The sequence below is a fragment of the Silurus meridionalis genome, chromosome 27 (genome assembly GCF_014805685.1).
Source record: "Silurus meridionalis isolate SWU-2019-XX chromosome 27, ASM1480568v1, whole genome shotgun sequence".
NCBI lineage: Eukaryota > Metazoa > Chordata > Actinopteri > Siluriformes > Siluridae > Silurus > Silurus meridionalis.
Genome location: NC_060910.1, coordinates 5,503,952 through 5,518,659, shown reverse-complemented (window position 1 = coordinate 5,518,659; position 14,708 = coordinate 5,503,952). Strand labels below are relative to the sequence as shown.

The 14,708-nt window shown below is 39.0% G+C and overlaps 1 protein-coding gene across 1 annotated transcript; it reads right to left on the bottom strand.

Moving 5' to 3' along the window:
• Positions 1-34: 34 nt before the first annotated feature.
• On the bottom strand, positions 35-13,486 carry qsox2 (quiescin Q6 sulfhydryl oxidase 2). The gene is made up of 12 exons (XM_046842087.1): positions 13,155-13,486; positions 10,209-10,309; positions 9,648-9,696; positions 9,440-9,545; positions 8,104-8,194; positions 5,399-5,544; positions 4,935-5,078; positions 3,698-3,827; positions 3,489-3,611; positions 3,064-3,214; positions 1,819-2,007; positions 35-1,240 (listed from the first exon to the last, which is right to left on the bottom strand). The coding sequence occupies exons 1-12, from the start codon at positions 13,405-13,407 to the stop codon at positions 762-764; spliced, it is 1,962 nt and encodes a 653-aa protein (XP_046698043.1). The 5' UTR covers positions 13,408-13,486; the 3' UTR covers positions 35-761.
• Positions 13,487-14,708: the final 1,222 nt, after the last annotated feature.

Genomic DNA, 14,708 nt, shown 5'->3' with positions numbered 1-14,708 from the left:
GAATAAAACTTTATACAACAAGCTGCAATGGGGACGTTGAGTAAATGGTCTACTGGCACACAACTGAGAATCCCATCATATTACAGAACACTATGTGAACTGAATAAATGATGAAGCCATTAACAAAGAGGCCAAAGGTCTGTAAAACAGACTACTTATATATTTAAAAAAATAATAAAAAAATAAAAAATAAAAAAAACCACACCACAACACACTGGGAGTTAAAGGCAAACAAATCTCCTGTCACTTTTCTTTCAGTCTAATTGCAGGTTATTAGAAGGCAGTGATTTACAAGGTTGCCAGTTTTGCCGCTGACCCTCGTTGATGGGGTAAACAATCCCAGCGTTTATGTTTGGGGGGTTTTGCTCTGCTTCATTAAAATGTCTAGAACTGTTATACATATTATTTCCATAAAAATAGACCTCTCAGACCTCAGGAGTCTGTTGATTAAAATATTTGTAAAACGGTTTTGACCTCGGAAACGTCACCTCTGCTTGTATCGGGGCTGCGAAACATCCGCTTCGAGTTTGACCTTACAAGTAGGTCGGATGCATGTTTTTAATTTCTATTAAAAAAATTCACTAAATCTGCTTCGCCATTAGGAAATGAGTCTCACCACAGCAATACGGACAAAGCAGAACAATACAATAACCGAATAAATTATAAGGAAGAAAAAAAAAATCCTTCAACTCCTAGCAGGAGATTCCTATAGAACACCGAGTGTCTCTCGTGAGACTTTCCGAACGTGTGGCATTCGAGCGCTATACGTACAGTCTGTGGTTTCTGATTTTCCACCTTTTAGAGCGAACACGGAAGAAAAAGAACATGAGCATGAGAAAGACGCAAGAGAACGCATACAACAGCACACACAGACTCATGTCTACGCCGGAAAAGCCTAGTCCCAAGAAGGGGAGGTTCGGCTCCTTTTGGACGCTTCCGGTTCCTCGTTTATCAGATAGCTTCATGAAGTTCGGACCTTCAGGGGATGTCTTCACCCCTTTAAGAGGATCGCTGGGTGGGGTTGAGATGGCTTTATTAGCTGCGCCTGGACCTGCGTCTGGATGGAGATCACTGGTGTGCTTTGGTAAGATGTTTTCTGCACTGTAATGTTTTTTGAGGAAAGCGAGAACCATGTCTTCATTCCACACATGAAGCCCATCCTGTTCTTCATGGCATGTTGGACAGAGGTCAGGAGTGGGCCACTGTGTTTTGGGAAACATTGGGTCTTCACTCATTGAACCTACAGAAAATGAAATTAATGTCATAGGTTATATGGATGTTATTAAAGTATATTGCAAATACAATATATGGACAAAAGTATTGGGACACCTGACTTTCCCATCCATATGTGGTTCTTTCCCAAACGGTTATCGCAAAGCTGAAGGCACACAATTGTACACAGTGTCTTTGGATGAAATTTTCCCTTCACATGAACTTGGAGACCCAAACCTGTTTCTGCATGACAATGCACCTGTGCACAAAGCCAGCTCCATGAAGATCTGCTTTGCATGGTTTAGAGTGGAAGATCTTCTGCTATAGAGCTCTGACCCTAACCCTACTGAACATCATGAATGGGAACGCTGACAGCATCAGTACCTGACTTCACTAAAACCCTTGTGTATGAATGAGCACAAATCTCCACAAGCACACTCCAAAACCTAGAGGAACATCTTCCCATTAGAGTGGAGAGAATGATATGAGCAAACTGGGACTAAATGTGGAACGTGATGCTCAAAAAGCACACACACCGTACTTATGATCAGGTGTCTGCAAACTTTTGGCAATATAGTGTCTCACCAATCCGTTTCTGCAGCTTACCTGCTAGCCGTGCATTAACCTGGTTATGTTTCCTCCATAACCAAAGCACTGCTTCATCCAGGGACTTCACCTGACTCATGGATTCTTGCGCCATCTCCTCGAAGTGTTTTCCACACTCACGGCAGCCGAAGAACGTTCCTATGTACTGGCGCATGGTTTGAAGCACGGCCTGTGGATCGTCCTCCAATGCTGAGATAATGAGTCAGAATTACCGAGCAGAAAAATCTCAATGTGAACATAACCGGAGCTAAACATTCTATAAATTTTTTTTTTCTGCAGTTGCTTTGGAGGATTTCTCCTGTACTGTTCCTCAAAATCTCTCAAAAGTAAGTATTTGTGTCTCATTACCATCAGAAGTCCTTTTGTCCTTGTTCACAAACAAAATGTTCACGGTCATGTTATCGATATGACTAACAGGTTTCAGTATTTTCGGGTGTAAACTACAGCTCGGATTACAAGGATTGAAAAGCTCTTGTGCGGCAGATATGAATTTCAACAGCGCAAATGTACACAGTGTATGAGGGATATTGATGGCAAGAGACTGGGACAAGATTCACACTTTTACTGTACTGTACTGGTGTTCGTTTGTTTTCTGATCCTTCACCATTTTCAATTTGGTCTTTCGCTCCGTCTCTATACGCACGCCAATTAAAAGGTGCGTCAGATTCACCTTTGACCTATTTTCGAGAACTAGTTGATCATTGGTTGATCTTGATGCAGCATGCTCACTTTTATTAGCGACATTAAAGATTTGCACAGTTCATCAAGACACATTTACGAGAAAAGAACGTGAATATAAATTTACGCTCGACAGATGAGGACGACTGGTGTAACCATTTTGCATCCAATGGCTCAATGAACTGATGCTGAGATGTTCTGGGGTCAGAAAACCAGTATAATATATGTTGATGAACATGATGTAATATGATAATGTAGGAAACAGCAGACTATTGCTCGCGATCAATTAAACGAACATACTGACGCATTCGCAATTTGTTCAAAGCAACAAGAAATTGCTTTAAGTGACATGATGTGCAGGTTGAACATAGAAATCGGACAATTTCATTTCTGATCTGAAAACGCTCCAAAGCAACCCAAAGAAAAACTGTAAAAGGACAAGCTTCTTTTCTACAAAGGGAAACGATTCATTTATCACCCATATGCTTTATCTGAGTACTTGAAATAAAATGAAGGCTTTTTAGACACTTAATTGAGGAAAACTGAAAGGGCTTTGGCTCTTTATACCAGTGTTGGCGAGAGCGTCTGTCCGGCTGGCAGCCTGCACGGTGAGCACGTGGAAGAGGGTCCAAAGAGAGCAGGGGTATCCTCTGAGTGCCACGCTGCTGCCCTGGCAGCCTAACCACTGCACACGCTCACTCAGGTGCAGCCCGGAGATCTGGAACAACAAAAATCAGCATTTCTGACTTTTAGGACAGTTTGCATACTTTTTTCTCCGAAGCTGAAGCTGTTTGCACTGAATGTGTGGTATGTTTTGTACAATGAGGGTTTCAACAAACGTCACAACTGGCCTTAACCAAGCCCTAAATTATTCTTTTATTCAAGCCGAGTATCAGCAAACTTGCATTAAAGATAAAATGAGTTTTTTTTACGTTTACATATTTACGTTTTTCAAACCCGAGGGGTAAAAGCGCACTTATTTCGAGTCTCACCCTCATCTTATTGTTGGTCAGGTCCAAAATGGCTTCGTAAGGAATTTTCTCCAGCGGTAAACTGATCAGCCATTCCAGGAGTGTCTCCAGAAGCTTGACCACAGATTGGCGTCCAGGAAACAGCTGAGATCAGAAGGAAGATATTAGGAGTCATGCCAGCAGAGTTCACAAAGGACAATATAACAAAGCTGGAGAACAACAAGTCCTACCTTAGCCACTACTGTGACAAAGTCTTTGAAGAGCTTCAGCTCCACTCCCTCTAAAGTCTTATGGGTTGCCAGCTCCACTCGCAATAGATAATGCAAGCCAGATTCCAGATCTACCATGTATACTTTAGACCTTAAAGAAAAAAAACAATAAACTTGCAATGAGTTAAGATCCATCTCACAGTTCTGAGCTTGTCACATCTGTTTAATTGACTATTAATTCTACTTCATGTTGGACAGGAGGTTTTGCTCAGTGCTCTAATCACAAGGCACAGAAGTGTCAAGGTGATTAATAAACACACAAACCAGAGTTCTAGTGAAGCTGCTCAAGTGTCTGGTAGTTAATCATACAACACGGCCATTTTCACGGGAAGCGGCGTTTACTGATCGTCATGGTGATGCAACAGCTTAAGCTTTATTATAGCTTCACGTGACAGGCTGAGACTGTAATTCCTTGTCACTTGGGTGGTACTCTTAAAAGGGAGCTCTTCCGTACCATAACATTTACTTTTCACTTGGAAATTGAATGTTGTGTACCTTTGAAACCAACTTTTACCAGTCTATTACTAGTATTGGTACTCCATATTACCTTATGGAGCAGGGTTGTACTTTTAAAAAGGTACACTACATCACACAAACACAACTGATCTCAAACAAAGATCAGGGTTTCACACTTTTTTTTTTTTAAGACCATTAAGAATGAAATTTAAGATCTAGATCACAAGATCAAAAACACACACACAAATACGTTGTTTTTAAACTGGCCTTAACCGAGCGCTAAACTTGCACTTCCCCATATTTGAAAGAAAAAAATCTGTGTTACGTCTGTTGTACGATCCGAGAGATTCACGTCAGTATCAGAAAGCTGATTGGCTGTTGCATTGTTGCTGATTGGCTGTTGGTCTCATTTGTAGTTGTAATACAGCGAATTATATTTGGACCTCTATTCTATTCTATTCTATTCTATTCTATTCTATTCTATCTAAATAAATGCAAAGCTACAGAGGAGCTGCTACAGGAGCTGCATCCATGTTCACAAAACAATTTTTTTCCCATTACACTGAAGGACTCGCATTTTTTTTTCGGCTTGATCTGCTGGAATAATGGGTTCTTTTTCTGGACTGTGCCTCACCAATTTGTATTTGTGTTTCCTTTGAGAGATTCGCGTTGGTCTGCCAGTTTACTTGTAGTTTGAGGAGTTCATTGAAGTTGAGCATCGAGCGCGTTTAAGCACACTTACTTGTCGAATTCTTTGAAGCGCTCACTTGTGCTCTGGTCTTTAATAACCGTCTGTTCGGGCTGCTGGATTGAGGGGGCCTGTTTCCGGTGAACTCCAGGAAGCAGTTTAAGGAAGGAGGAAAAGAAAAAGCGTATTCTCTTCTGCCTGTGAACATGTGTAGAGATGTGAGGATTGTCTGGAATCCAGCTTAAGACTTACAGAGTCACTTATTATTCATACTTTACTCATCGCACGCGATGCTGCTTTAATGCTGATATATAATATATTCAATACATATTCAATTCAAATTTCTATAGTGTTTTTAAACGATGTCCCAAGGCAGCTTTACACAATGGAGGAATTATTGAACAAAATGTACTTATATTCTAATTATATATTAATATACCTGTATGATACCACGAGCATCCGCACAGGCCAATACCAGAGAGCAAAATTCATATTCTGGAGGCAGGTGAATGACTTACACATCCATGCCTGCATGGGTCCCATTGGGGTAGAAGAGGTAGACAGCCGGGGCAGTGGTGATGCCGAGCTTTTCCACGAGAACCTTTTCTGAACTCAGGGCCCTCTTCACGACTATACCTTCATATGGCATTAGATCCAATATTACCTATACAAGAAAGAAAATCTTTTTTTGCAATATATCAAGCAAGATAGATATTAATGATGGTGAGTTTTGAGTTGTGGATGTCACACTGCACTGGTATTACTGAAACCAGAACAAGTCTAGGACTTGATTATTTCAGGAAAACTGCATCCTGTTGTTGTATCACAGACACTGCACACCACCCATATGACTGATTCTCACTGTTCAAACCTGTGAAGTCTATGGAAAGTGTAATTTTTCTGATGGTGAACACAAAAGGTGCAATATTGGTTGGCCCAGCTTCGAACAATATAATGAAAGGTGATGAAGAAATGCATTTTTATGTGGAAAGAAGGGGTAGATGAATGAAGAAATAGTCGGCTAGATTGGTAAATAAATGGGAGAAAGCATCAGTGGATGAATTTGTATTATTTACCAGAAATCTAGATTTACAAATTTACATTTTATTTTAGTCAAGATTATATCAAAACCTAAAAATTTACAAAAAATAAAAATACTAAACTAAAAATAACTATATTTCAAAATAAAATGCATTCTACTTTTCCATGTACACTGGTCGACATCATCTCATTTATTTCCATTTTAAGTCTTCGAACAAAACAACCGAAAAAATTTCGAAAAAGTATTGCAACCCTTACAATTACAAGTCGGTCCACACACAATGTGACTGACGATTCAAATAAACATGAGCTCCGCTGAACTCAAGCCTGGATCATGCAAAATTTATGAAGCATATGCATGTTTACTATATGCAGAAATGCCTTGTTGAGGCAGAGATAAATTGCTATCTGACAGGAAGATAAATGTCACTCAAATAACCGCTTTGCACCGGTGAGGAACTGAAAAGCCTCCTAGAAATCACAATACATTGTTAGCGTAGACTCTTTAAAACCGCACTATTAAAGATTTGATGCCAAATGCTGAGACATTGAGACGGTAGGGTCAGAATTTGGCATGGAAAGCATAAATCTATGGACCCGATATGCCTGGTTCTCGCTTCGTATTGCTAATAACGTGGCTGGTGAGTGTATACACAACAGCAAAATCATACTGATCTCTACTATTCTACAATCAAAATTAATTTTCTTCCCATTTTGATGGTTGATTTATATCTAAGTGATGCTATTGACATGTGTCTGCATAATTCTTTGCATTGTGCAGCAGCTACAGGATTGGCTGACATGATTCATAAAAATCAGCCAATCACAAGGCAGAAGTCCGACATATAAAATCATAAATACACAAAAGATCCAAATCACTACATCTGGTAAACCTATAATTATTAGATAGTGTTCACAAAAGCCATGTCTTTTTCTTCTTTTTTTTTCTCATTGATTCTCCCAGTTTTGATGCACAACAAAGCTTTTGTCAGACGTCGTCGGCAAGGCCATGCCGGCATTTACCGTATAAAGACCGAATCTACAGGATTCTGAGCAGAAGGCCAGGAAGAAAAAAGATATGGTCAAGAAAAAAGTCCTAGAAGATGTCACGAAGCCATGATAGAGATAAGAGAAGCGAAATCTATGAACCTGAATCATTTGTGAATCACTAGCATTTTCTAAATTCCTACAGATATTAAAAGAGGTCAGAAATATTTGAGGGTTGAGTATAAAATCTTTAGCGAGGTTGTGTGTATTTGTTTTCATAAAAATCCACTGCATTTGCTAAAGTTCTTCACACGATCACACTCTATTTTGCATCTGGCCACCATACACACTATCCTGGTGTAGCTTATTGTCCTATAACACTGTGTTTTTAACATTACTTACATCATTTAGCGGAATGTAATTATATATATTCAAAAGGTAAAGTCTATAAAAACAATTCATTGGATAAATATAACCAATATGATAATGCAAATACACTGTATAAAACATGACTGTAATACATAGAAGTCATAAAAACAAGGCAATAAAGCTAAAAACTTTGGAAAAAAACGACTACGGTACCACTAGGGGGTGGGGGTGGGGGGATCAGTCCGCTAGAATAGCATTAGCGGGACGCAGTCAGTGTTCCAGTTCCTCCCAAATGTGTTCAGGCCGCATGAATTCTTACACATCAACCTTGGCAAACCATATCTGCATGAATCGTCCTGTTCACCCAGGGGTATAGTCACGCTGGAACATGTTTGGGGGTCCCTCAGTTTCAGTGAGAGGAAAGGAAAGGAAAGATTGGTGATAAAGCAACTTCGCTAAATGATTATCCTCCTCGCAAACAGGTGCAGGATTACACACACCAATCTAGCTGGCTTCCCAGTAGGAAAATCCCAAATTATTTTAGCATTTAATCAAACTAGCATTCCTTGGGAAGTCTGAAGACTGTGACAAGAAGAGCAGAAATTCATCTAGAAAGCGTTAAACTCCACCGATTTTTTTTCACTGATATTTGGACATATATATATATATATATATTCGCTTTTACCTTTTATTTTAGGCATGCAGAGAAGGGGTTCAGAGTTCTCTAGTGCTATTTTTTCTTTACAGCTCAAACTGTAAATCTAAAGTTGCAATTCTGTTTCATCATCCGATGCGAAGTTAAACTGACTGGTGTCGTTGCACATACCTCTCTTCCAATGTAAGATTCTTTATCCTCGATGATCACGGCGGTGTAATGATCTGATTTCAATCCAATCGCAGACAGAATGTCCTCGGTCCTGGGAAAGGGAGCAGAACGACAACAGCTGATGACGGTCCCCTCGTTACTGAATAACTCAATAGATTTAATATTAACACGGCAGATGTGGAAAACCCAGACTATCGAAGAGCAAATCAGGAAAGGCCATGTGTAGATGCTAAGGAGAGGATACTGAGATATAGATATATATTTTATATTACAATATGTATAATATTAAAGATGTAAACTTTTGTCATCATTCTTGATGGTACACTATATTTAGATATAAATGACAGTATATATAAGAAATTCTTTTTTAACAAACTTCTGTCCATCCCTTTTATTTTAACAAGGTGTGCTTAGTTTTAAAATTCGATCCTCAGTGTGAACTCGTTTAAATGGTGAATGGTGAAGTAAACTTCATTTAACGCTCCTTACACCTCTTCATTAACGCAGCTGCCTCAGGTTTATACGTGGCTACTGAACGCAAAGCAACTGAACCCCAGACTCTGCCGTAGCGTCTCTGCAGTTTTTGTTTTAGCTGACTGACAGACAGAAAGTTCTCTAATTTATTATTCAATAATTCAGGCTTTTGTTTTGCCCTTCCGCATTGCACAGAACACTCTCAATGCCAAGTAATACAGACTTTAGACAGCATTCAGGGCTACACCACAAAACATAATACTATGTTCTTGACAGTATACACCAATACGCCGTTTGAAATTTTCCCCAAGAATCCTTAGTTAATGAGGGATGGGTAAACGAGCAAAAAAACCTCACCTTCAACAGATTGCAATTTATCTCATATCAGCTGGGTGGGTTTTACTGTGAAGCATCATTCCGCCAAGTTCGCTCATTTACAGTAACATAAAGCAGCAAATAATTCTCAGAACCGACCAGTCACTTGGTCATTTGGGTTGGAGGGAAATAGTCTGCTCCTCTGTAATCTTACAGTAATGCAGCAGACCACAGAATGAATTTCCCAGAAGCTTCTAAGGATGAGAGTTAGAAAACACTGTGCTCTGTGATCGAGAAATCTGGGTTTTTCTGGAGCTTGATTTCCCAGAGCAACACTGCAACCTGCATCAGATGCACAAATGGTTTACACTGAAAAGTGTAGAAAATGTACACGGATGCACACACGCAGTCTTATAATATTAGTTTTGCTCGATGGTATTCAAAAATGTCTAACACCTGCCAAAACCGAGGTCTCACATCTCTGCTTCCTACCACATTTCTACATGTGGAGGAATTGGTGGTTTTGCCGGTGTACTTCTGAACACACCTGGCAGGTTCCAGCGGAGGATAGCCAGCAGGCCAGTCTTGCCTCGTGTGGTTTTGGAGGAAGTTCACCATCAGCTGTCTTACTGTTTGAATCTCTCGATCAGCTCCTAACAGCAGGCAAAACAAATCAGAGCCAAGAATGAATAAACCTTAAACAAATGAAACAAAACATATCTGGACCCATTATTACTGACGTGAATCCTTCCCACCTCTATAAGTCTTTCCTATGTCGAAAGTAGTACCGTGTGCTTTGAAGTACTGAAAAAAAGAAAAAGGCGTTATTCTTAATACAGTAATAAAAAGAAGAAATAAGTAGAAAACTATATGTATCACTATATGTACAGAAGTATTGGAACACCTGACTGTTCCACCCATATGTGGTTTTGGTAGTTGAGGTTGTCTTTGGATGCAGTAGCATTATATTTTCCGTTCAGTTTCAGCATGACAATACCCCTGTGCACAAAGCCAGCTCCATGAAGATATGTTTTACATGGGTTTGAGTGGAAGATCTTAAATTGCCTGCTATGGAGATTTAACCTGAACCCTAATGAACACCTGTGGAATGAGTTGGAATGCTGACTGGAAGGTCTCCTCACCTCACCTACATCAGTACCTGATTTTACTGACACATTTGAGGCTGGATGAACACAAATTTCATATATATATATATATATATATATATATATATATATATATATATATATATATATATATATATATATAAGATCACATACATAGTTAAACTATTAAATTACAATAAATGCATATACCCGAAATGTAGGGTAGAAGTGGATGCCGAATTCTTTACAAATGTCAAAGTTCTTCTCATGTGCACAGTCCAGAACTCCAATGCGGATGGTCTGAAACCAGTCTGTGGTGAAAAGAAATTCAGAGTTAGACCAATTCACACACGAGTAAACAAAGAATCACCCCCACGTGTCCACCTGTTAAATACAGCCCATAGTTAATCATAATGTGTATAGTTGCATCCCAATCATCATATCATTATTTCTCCAGACACACAACCATTGAGTTGCATTTTTGTTTCGCTCCACTACGCGCTCGGGACCTAAATCCTGAACGATAAGACGTATGGGGTGGGTGGTTCGGGAATTTAAAAGACGTTTGAAGAAAAGGATATCTAGAAGTCTTCTGGAAAAACCCCCACTGAGAACCAGAGAACCCCCTCTTCTGCAGATCCGCTGAATTATTCGTTCACCTGCTGAAGGGGCTCTGTGTGTTTTTAGGGCGTGTGGGGGAATGCACGCCAGGGTCGAGAAGCACAATGGGATCATCCGACCCCTATTGTAGGAGGAACAGCTGGTAGGCAGCCACTCGCGAGCCACCAGACCGACAGCTTGTGCCAACAAAACCAGACTTAATGCACTTAACAGAACAAATGGCTGGAATCTGTTAGTCCTGAAATATCAAAACTAGTCCTTGTTTCCTGGCATTTCGACGCTCGCCGGCTCTGAAATATGATGCTTGATTTGTGACTCATGTGGTTAGGGGTTTAGAGTCTCATGACAAAAATTGCTTATGAAATAAGGAAAGGATTATTTTAGATCACATTTTTTTTTTTTTGTAAAAAAAGACAGCACTTTTTTTTTTTAATAACCTTTAAACGCTTAAAGTAGAGCTCACACTGCTACTGTTTTATTTATAAATCTAAATATGGTTTACTACCCACTCATTCTCTTTCCATCATTTTTTAAAAAAAGCAAAACTCATGTCGTATCTTGTCGTAGCTTTTTATGTACGGCTTCAAGAATAAATAAATGAATGAAGAATGGAAGGAATGAAGACATTTGTTAAAGTATGATGCACACAGATGCGTGTGTACAAATATACACAAGCATCTGTATTTCCCAAACGGAATCGAACAAATGTAAACTATGTCATAACATTTTTCCATTTATTTAATCTATTTAATTTGTGCCAATTTAATCAACTGCTTAATTGAATAAATTTTTAAAAATAGTCATTTGATTTATTTTTATATATTTTTTGTATTTATTTAAACCAAGCAGGTACTTTATTTAATTATAAATTTTTATGTAAACTGTGAATAATAATAACATGCATTAATTAAAAAAAAGGCAAACGATTTTGCATTTCTTCCCCCCAACTGGACCAATATTGAACCGAGCGACGAGTTTAAAACTGCGGTCTGAACTGAACCATGAATTTTGTGTACAGTTACACCCATATATATATATATATATATATATATATATATATATATATATATATAGCATCTACCCTATGAATAATTATAACTGTTATTAAGTCTGTCTGATTTGTTTTGTACTATTTTTTTCCTCCTCTCACGTGTCAATCAGCTGTTTTTGTAGCTCAACTAGTATCCTTTGCAGCCTTCTTGACTGGGTCATTCTTGTAAAAGAGATTTTATCTCCAAGACTTTCAACCTGGTAAAACAAAGCTTACTATCTAACTAAATAAATGCAGAAGTAGATTTAGGTCTCTAAGACCGTCAGCAAGGAAACCAAAAGCAACAGTGGCAAGTAAAACGGCCCCGAGACGACACCTTGAGGGGAACCAGACACAAAAAAGGGAATGAATCTTCTGAGTGTCACCAGATTACAAATCATTATTTTCTACAGCTGTAATCTAAGACTCTTAGGTACAAATTTACAGCATTCAGCTGAGATTATTCATTGAGGCGAGCTTTAAACGCTCCCACTCAGCACCTCGTCTTCTTTTAGTGACTTGTAGACATGGTGCAAACAGATTAATCCGCTTTTGGGCTGGTGTGTCAAAGAAGAGACGTTTATAGCATCGGTGGCCTCCGTTGCTCCGAAACGACACGATTTCTGAGGGTGGCCTGGGTGCCTACAGCTGGACTCTGCATGGTAGCCAACTTTGCATTAAGAATCCAGTCCGTTCGTCCATTTACTCATATACGGAGAGAGCGAGGGATATTTGATAGAATGTTTTCACCTTTCTGGGTCCTTCAAGCTGTATACAGGATCTGATTTGATCCAGAGAATCAGTTCACTGACTGTTACTGTCAACTGGCAAAAAATAGAAAAGGACTGAAGTTTCACTTCCAGGTTTCTGTTCGGCCTCTGGAGAAACAGCTGTTCACTCAGGAATATTCGGGACTATAAAAAGTCTGACAGATCAGATCAGACTTTGATTTGGACTAATCCTGAGTTAAGAACAGAAGATGAATGTGTTTGACCAAATGAATATATTAGAGGTATAAGATGTAGAGTGGGAAGAGAAGCAGATGTTTGAGCAGCTGTACAAACAGAACAGGTGCATACAGGTGCTGAATTAAAGTAGAAGTAATGAATAATACTATTAAGGAGAAGAAGAAGAAGAAGATGAAGGAGGAGGAGGAGAAGATGAAGAAGGAGGAGAAGAAGAAGAAGAACCACGACACTGTAATCAATTTCCTTTATCATTGAAATAATCAGAAAGTACAGGAAAGCGGAGACGAGATAAAAATCAGGTGTCAGTTTTGCTTTCTGGTGTTAAATAACCGTCTATAAAAAAAAAGAAACAGGTTTTTCCTGTAAGTTCGCGGTTCTGGCTGAAAGCTAGCCATCATTAGCTCGTTAGCTTTACCTCATTTCTCGTAGCCAAACCAGCGCAAGCTACGTGCAGAAGGAAGAGTATTGCAGGATAAGCAGTTAGCTAAAAAAAAGGAAGCTCCAGCTGGAGGACCAGTCTCCGTCCTTCCCTCTTACCTTTCACATCTCCCGCTAGCGCTTTCCATGTGGGTGAGTAGTGGACGCAGTGTCCGCACCAGGACGAGTAAAACTGGACCAGCCAGGCTGTGGAAGAGTTGAACAAGGTCTGCTTTAGAGTGTCACTGCTCAAAATGACCAGTGGATCTTCTTCAGTGTAAAGCCGACCAGCCTGGCCGTGATGAAGTATAGCCACCAAAAGGATAATGTGTGAGAAAGATGGCACTGCCATTCGATAGGAATAACCAGGCATTTCTTTAGCCTCAGGCGCAGACTGCACACTAACACTACTACCCTCCTGCCTCCAAACACACACAGGGGAAACAGCCACGGTGCCTTCCAGGGCATCAATATTGCGTTGATTCTGCGCAGGTGCCTCCGCCTCCTGGTCCGCCTGCGTTTAATTGGCGCGTCTTTTGGAGGAAAGTAGCATAAATAATTTAGCCTTCTCATTTAAATATCAATGAAATCAAGAGATAATGTGTATAAGAGTCTGTAGAATAATCTATCTATCTATCTATCTATCTATCTATCTATCTATCTATCTATCTATCTATCTATCTATCTATCTGTCTGTCTCTCTCTCTGTCTGTCTGTCTGTCTGGAGTACAGAAATGATAATTTATTGCTACATATAGTATATAAAATATAATACCAATGAACCACCATTATCTCTGATCATCATCTCATTACTTCACATTAATTTACATTTACATTTTTTTTTTTCATATTTGCGGCATTTTTGCAGATGCCCTTATTCAGAGCGACATACAAAAGTGCTTTGAGTCTCTAGCAATGAATAAATCTACACTGGTACGCCAGATTACAAACTTATTATAAATATAACTCTTGAATTCTACAACGCAAACTTGGAAAGTCCTAATTTAAGTGTTTCAGGAAGAGGTAGGTTTTCAATCGTCGCTTAAAGATAGTCAAGGACTCCAGGGGAAGTTCATTCCACCACCTTGGTGCCAGAACAGAGAAGAGGCTTAATGTATTAATCAAACATTAACATTATGTATTAATTAAAAATTTAATGTAAACACCACACACATTTATTTTATATGAATTGCATTAACGCAATCAACAAGGACTGCTGTGTTGCAACCCTGCACCTTGGGCTTGTTTTGGAAAATATCATTTACACCGCCTTATCTTTATATTATCATTTGCACTTTGCACCACCTCACTTTACATACCCTGTACAAATTGAATTAATAAATTGAACTAATAAATTAAAGAAATAAGTTATAATGAATTAAATAAAATTTATTTTATTTTTTTCTAGTTTTTCATATCTTTATAGCACCAGCACACCATGACAAATTCCTTGTACATGCATATATATATAAGATGTCTTTCCCTGTGAGCATGTCAGAGATTTGCACAGTGTTTGCATCATTGATGTCACTGCTTGATCAGTTTTTTTCTAAATGAAGACCTTTCTGTCAATGCATTTACATCAGCTGTATATCAGAGCCACCACTAATATCTATGGACTTGATCTTCTTGATAATAGCCAGTTAAAACTTTTATATTACTTGTCTTCTATCT

What these genes read in the sequence shown, in the direction of transcription:
- qsox2 (XM_046842087.1), bottom strand. Translation starts at nt 13,407, where the DNA reads ATGCCTGGTTATTCCTATCGAATGGCAGTGCCATCTTTCTCACACATT. An exon ending in ACCCATGCAGGCATGGATGT is followed by an intron (nt 5,079 to 5,398) that starts GTAAGTCATTCA and finishes ACATGTTCACAG; the next exon opens with GCAGAAGAGAATACGCTTTT. An exon ending in TTGTCACAGTAGTGGCTAAG is followed by an intron (nt 3,612 to 3,697) that starts GTAGGACTTGTT and finishes TTCTGATCTCAG; the next exon opens with CTGTTTCCTGGACGCCAATC.